This window comes from Orycteropus afer, unplaced genomic scaffold (genome assembly GCF_000298275.1).
Source record: "Orycteropus afer afer isolate SDZICR_OR568_19922 unplaced genomic scaffold, OryAfe1.0 scaffold00538, whole genome shotgun sequence".
NCBI classification, from domain to species: Eukaryota; Metazoa; Chordata; class Mammalia; order Tubulidentata; family Orycteropodidae; genus Orycteropus; species Orycteropus afer.
In genome coordinates this window covers 138,220-140,425 of record NW_006922125.1, presented here as the reverse complement: position 1 = coordinate 140,425, position 2,206 = coordinate 138,220, and the positions used below count along the sequence as shown (strand labels likewise).

The window sequence follows — 2,206 nt, the reverse complement described above, 5'->3', positions numbered from 1 at the left end:
ATCTAATTCCCCCAAGGTCAATGGTACTAAATATAGCCAGTATTCAAATCCAGGTTTGAATCCAACACCCATGTTGTAAAACCACTATTTAAACTTCCAGAGGCAGCCCATGCTCCATTCTTTCCCCTCCTCACTTTCCTGCATCTCATTCCAACCAAACTTTCACTTCTATGGAATGCTTCAGATCTATTCTTACTCTCACTCTTCTCTCCTAACCCTCAGAGCTCCCATCTCAAGTAGGTGTATGTGAATCAAGCTGCTGGAACTAATTCATACAAGGTGTAAATGATTTCTTGACTACTCATAACTTTCCAAGTATTTTTGCTTGTTGCCCATAAGGAAAATGGAATTGGTTGAATCTCAGGGAGAATGGGGAAGATGTTTGAGTTCAAGGAGGCTGTCCCATTTCCCCAGAAATCACTAGCGACTATAGACCCTGGGTTTTTGTGCCCTCAGGGTATCCTTTTGCCAAAGGAAGGTACACCCCCACAACACAAACTCAACCTAATTCCCTCACCAGCTCTCTATCAGAGCCTGAGGTCCTGGTTGCCCCCACCCACTTAATCCCTACTATAGAAAAGTCGGGGTAGAGGCAGCTCCTAGAACAGAGAATGGGGCTGCTTCTACTTCTCCAAGCTGATCCTAGGACTCCAGCCTCTAACTTGCTCCAGTGCCAACACTGGGTGGAGTGCAGGAGTTGGAAGGCGGGAGGGTTCATTTTCAAAATACCTGGGCTGCAGGAAGCAGCTGGACAGTCAGAGACCCAAGAAGTCACAGCTCCTTTCTGTATTGCTCACTTTTCATTGAAAGATGCTCAAATTACCCTCCCTGAACTTTATAAAGTGGGAAGAATAGTATCCACCTAGAGTTGTTGTTGTGTTGTATTAGAGATGCACAGTGCCAGGCATGTAGTAAACATTTTGTAGAAAGCTGGCTGTTTTCTTCACCCCTCCAAAGGGGGCATCGAACTGGTTCAGGACCCTAAAGATGCTCTTTTCATCTCAGCTTTGACATGCGGTCCCTTGGCCTCTCCCCTCAGGCCAGGGCAAGGCTTGAGATCCACCCTGTTGCATCGTTCCTCTGGGGCTTTGGGTCGGGACACATTGGGCAAGTCAGGCTCCACCGCCAAGCGAAGGTTCTACCTGGGATTCCACGCCGGAAATGCCATTTGAGGCTCCAGCCTTGCCCCTTGGGCTCTAACTCTAGGGTCTTTGCCTCTTGAGGGTTTGAATGGAGTCCGAGCAGCTGGGCTTCTCAGAGTAGCTGACCCTTCCCCAGTCACTAAGGAAACCACCGTTTACATACAGCCACACTAATTAATTTTATGCCCAGGGAGCATCCCAAAGCTCCAGAACTGGAAAAGGATATTGGCCACGCCCATCTTGGCCTTTCACCCCCCCCAACACACACGCCCACCCCATCTCAGTTTTCAAGCGGTTTTACCCTCTCTACTCCACCCCAAGCACTTTCCCCACCTGTAGGCAACTCCGCAGTGCTTTTTGAGGGTGACATACCGAAATGTATAATGGCTCGCCCCCGCGCTTAGCTTAGAGGGCGCCAGGAATCAAAAGGGTTTGGCTCGGCAGGGTGCCGGGTACGTGCACTGCTGAGGATTTGGAGGGAAGACTGAGAGGGAAAATGGAATGTATCTACAGTGTCCAGAGATTCCCAGTGAGGCAGGGCTAGGATCCGGAGAGGGAAGGAGAAAGGCGGGATGAAGGGGGTGGGGGACCAGACTGGTGAGCAATTTAATTTACAGCAATTAATTACAACAGAGAGACTCTTTCGGGCTTTTCTTTAGGATCTGGTGGCTGGTATTTAGTCTTCAGCCACTGGACTATGCGCTCATTTGCAGGTACTTACGGTAGCTGAAGACCCGCTTCACTGTTGGAGATTCTCCAGTGAGCTCCTCCAGATGCAGCAAACTGCCCGGCATGGGCAGAGCTGGCTAAGGACAGCCTCTTATGCTCCGGCCCCGCCTCCCTCTGGCCCCAGACCGCCTGCCGGCGGGCCCCAACCCTCTCCCCCCGTTTCACCAAGCCGTGGGAGCCCACCTACACCAACTCTGCCGGCCACCTGCAGTCCTCTGACGACCGGGATTTCTATGCCCCTCCCAGCTGCCCGCCCCTCTCCCGACTCCCTGCAGAGGCCGTTTGAGCCAAATTCTGGCCCCTGCCCCCTCGCCTGTGATCGCTCAGAGTTTCAC

General features: G+C 51.8%; 1 protein-coding gene across 1 annotated transcript in view; it reads right to left on the bottom strand.

Moving 5' to 3' along the window:
- IGSF1 (immunoglobulin superfamily member 1) overlaps positions 1 to 1,936 on the bottom strand; it is a 15,763-nt gene extending 13,827 nt beyond the window's left edge. Inside the window, 1 exon segment of the mRNA XM_042782947.1 lies at positions 1,864 to 1,936. Within this exon segment, the coding sequence (XP_042638881.1) occupies positions 1,864 to 1,936 (73 nt within the window).
- Between the last annotated feature and the right edge of the window lie 270 nt (positions 1,937 to 2,206).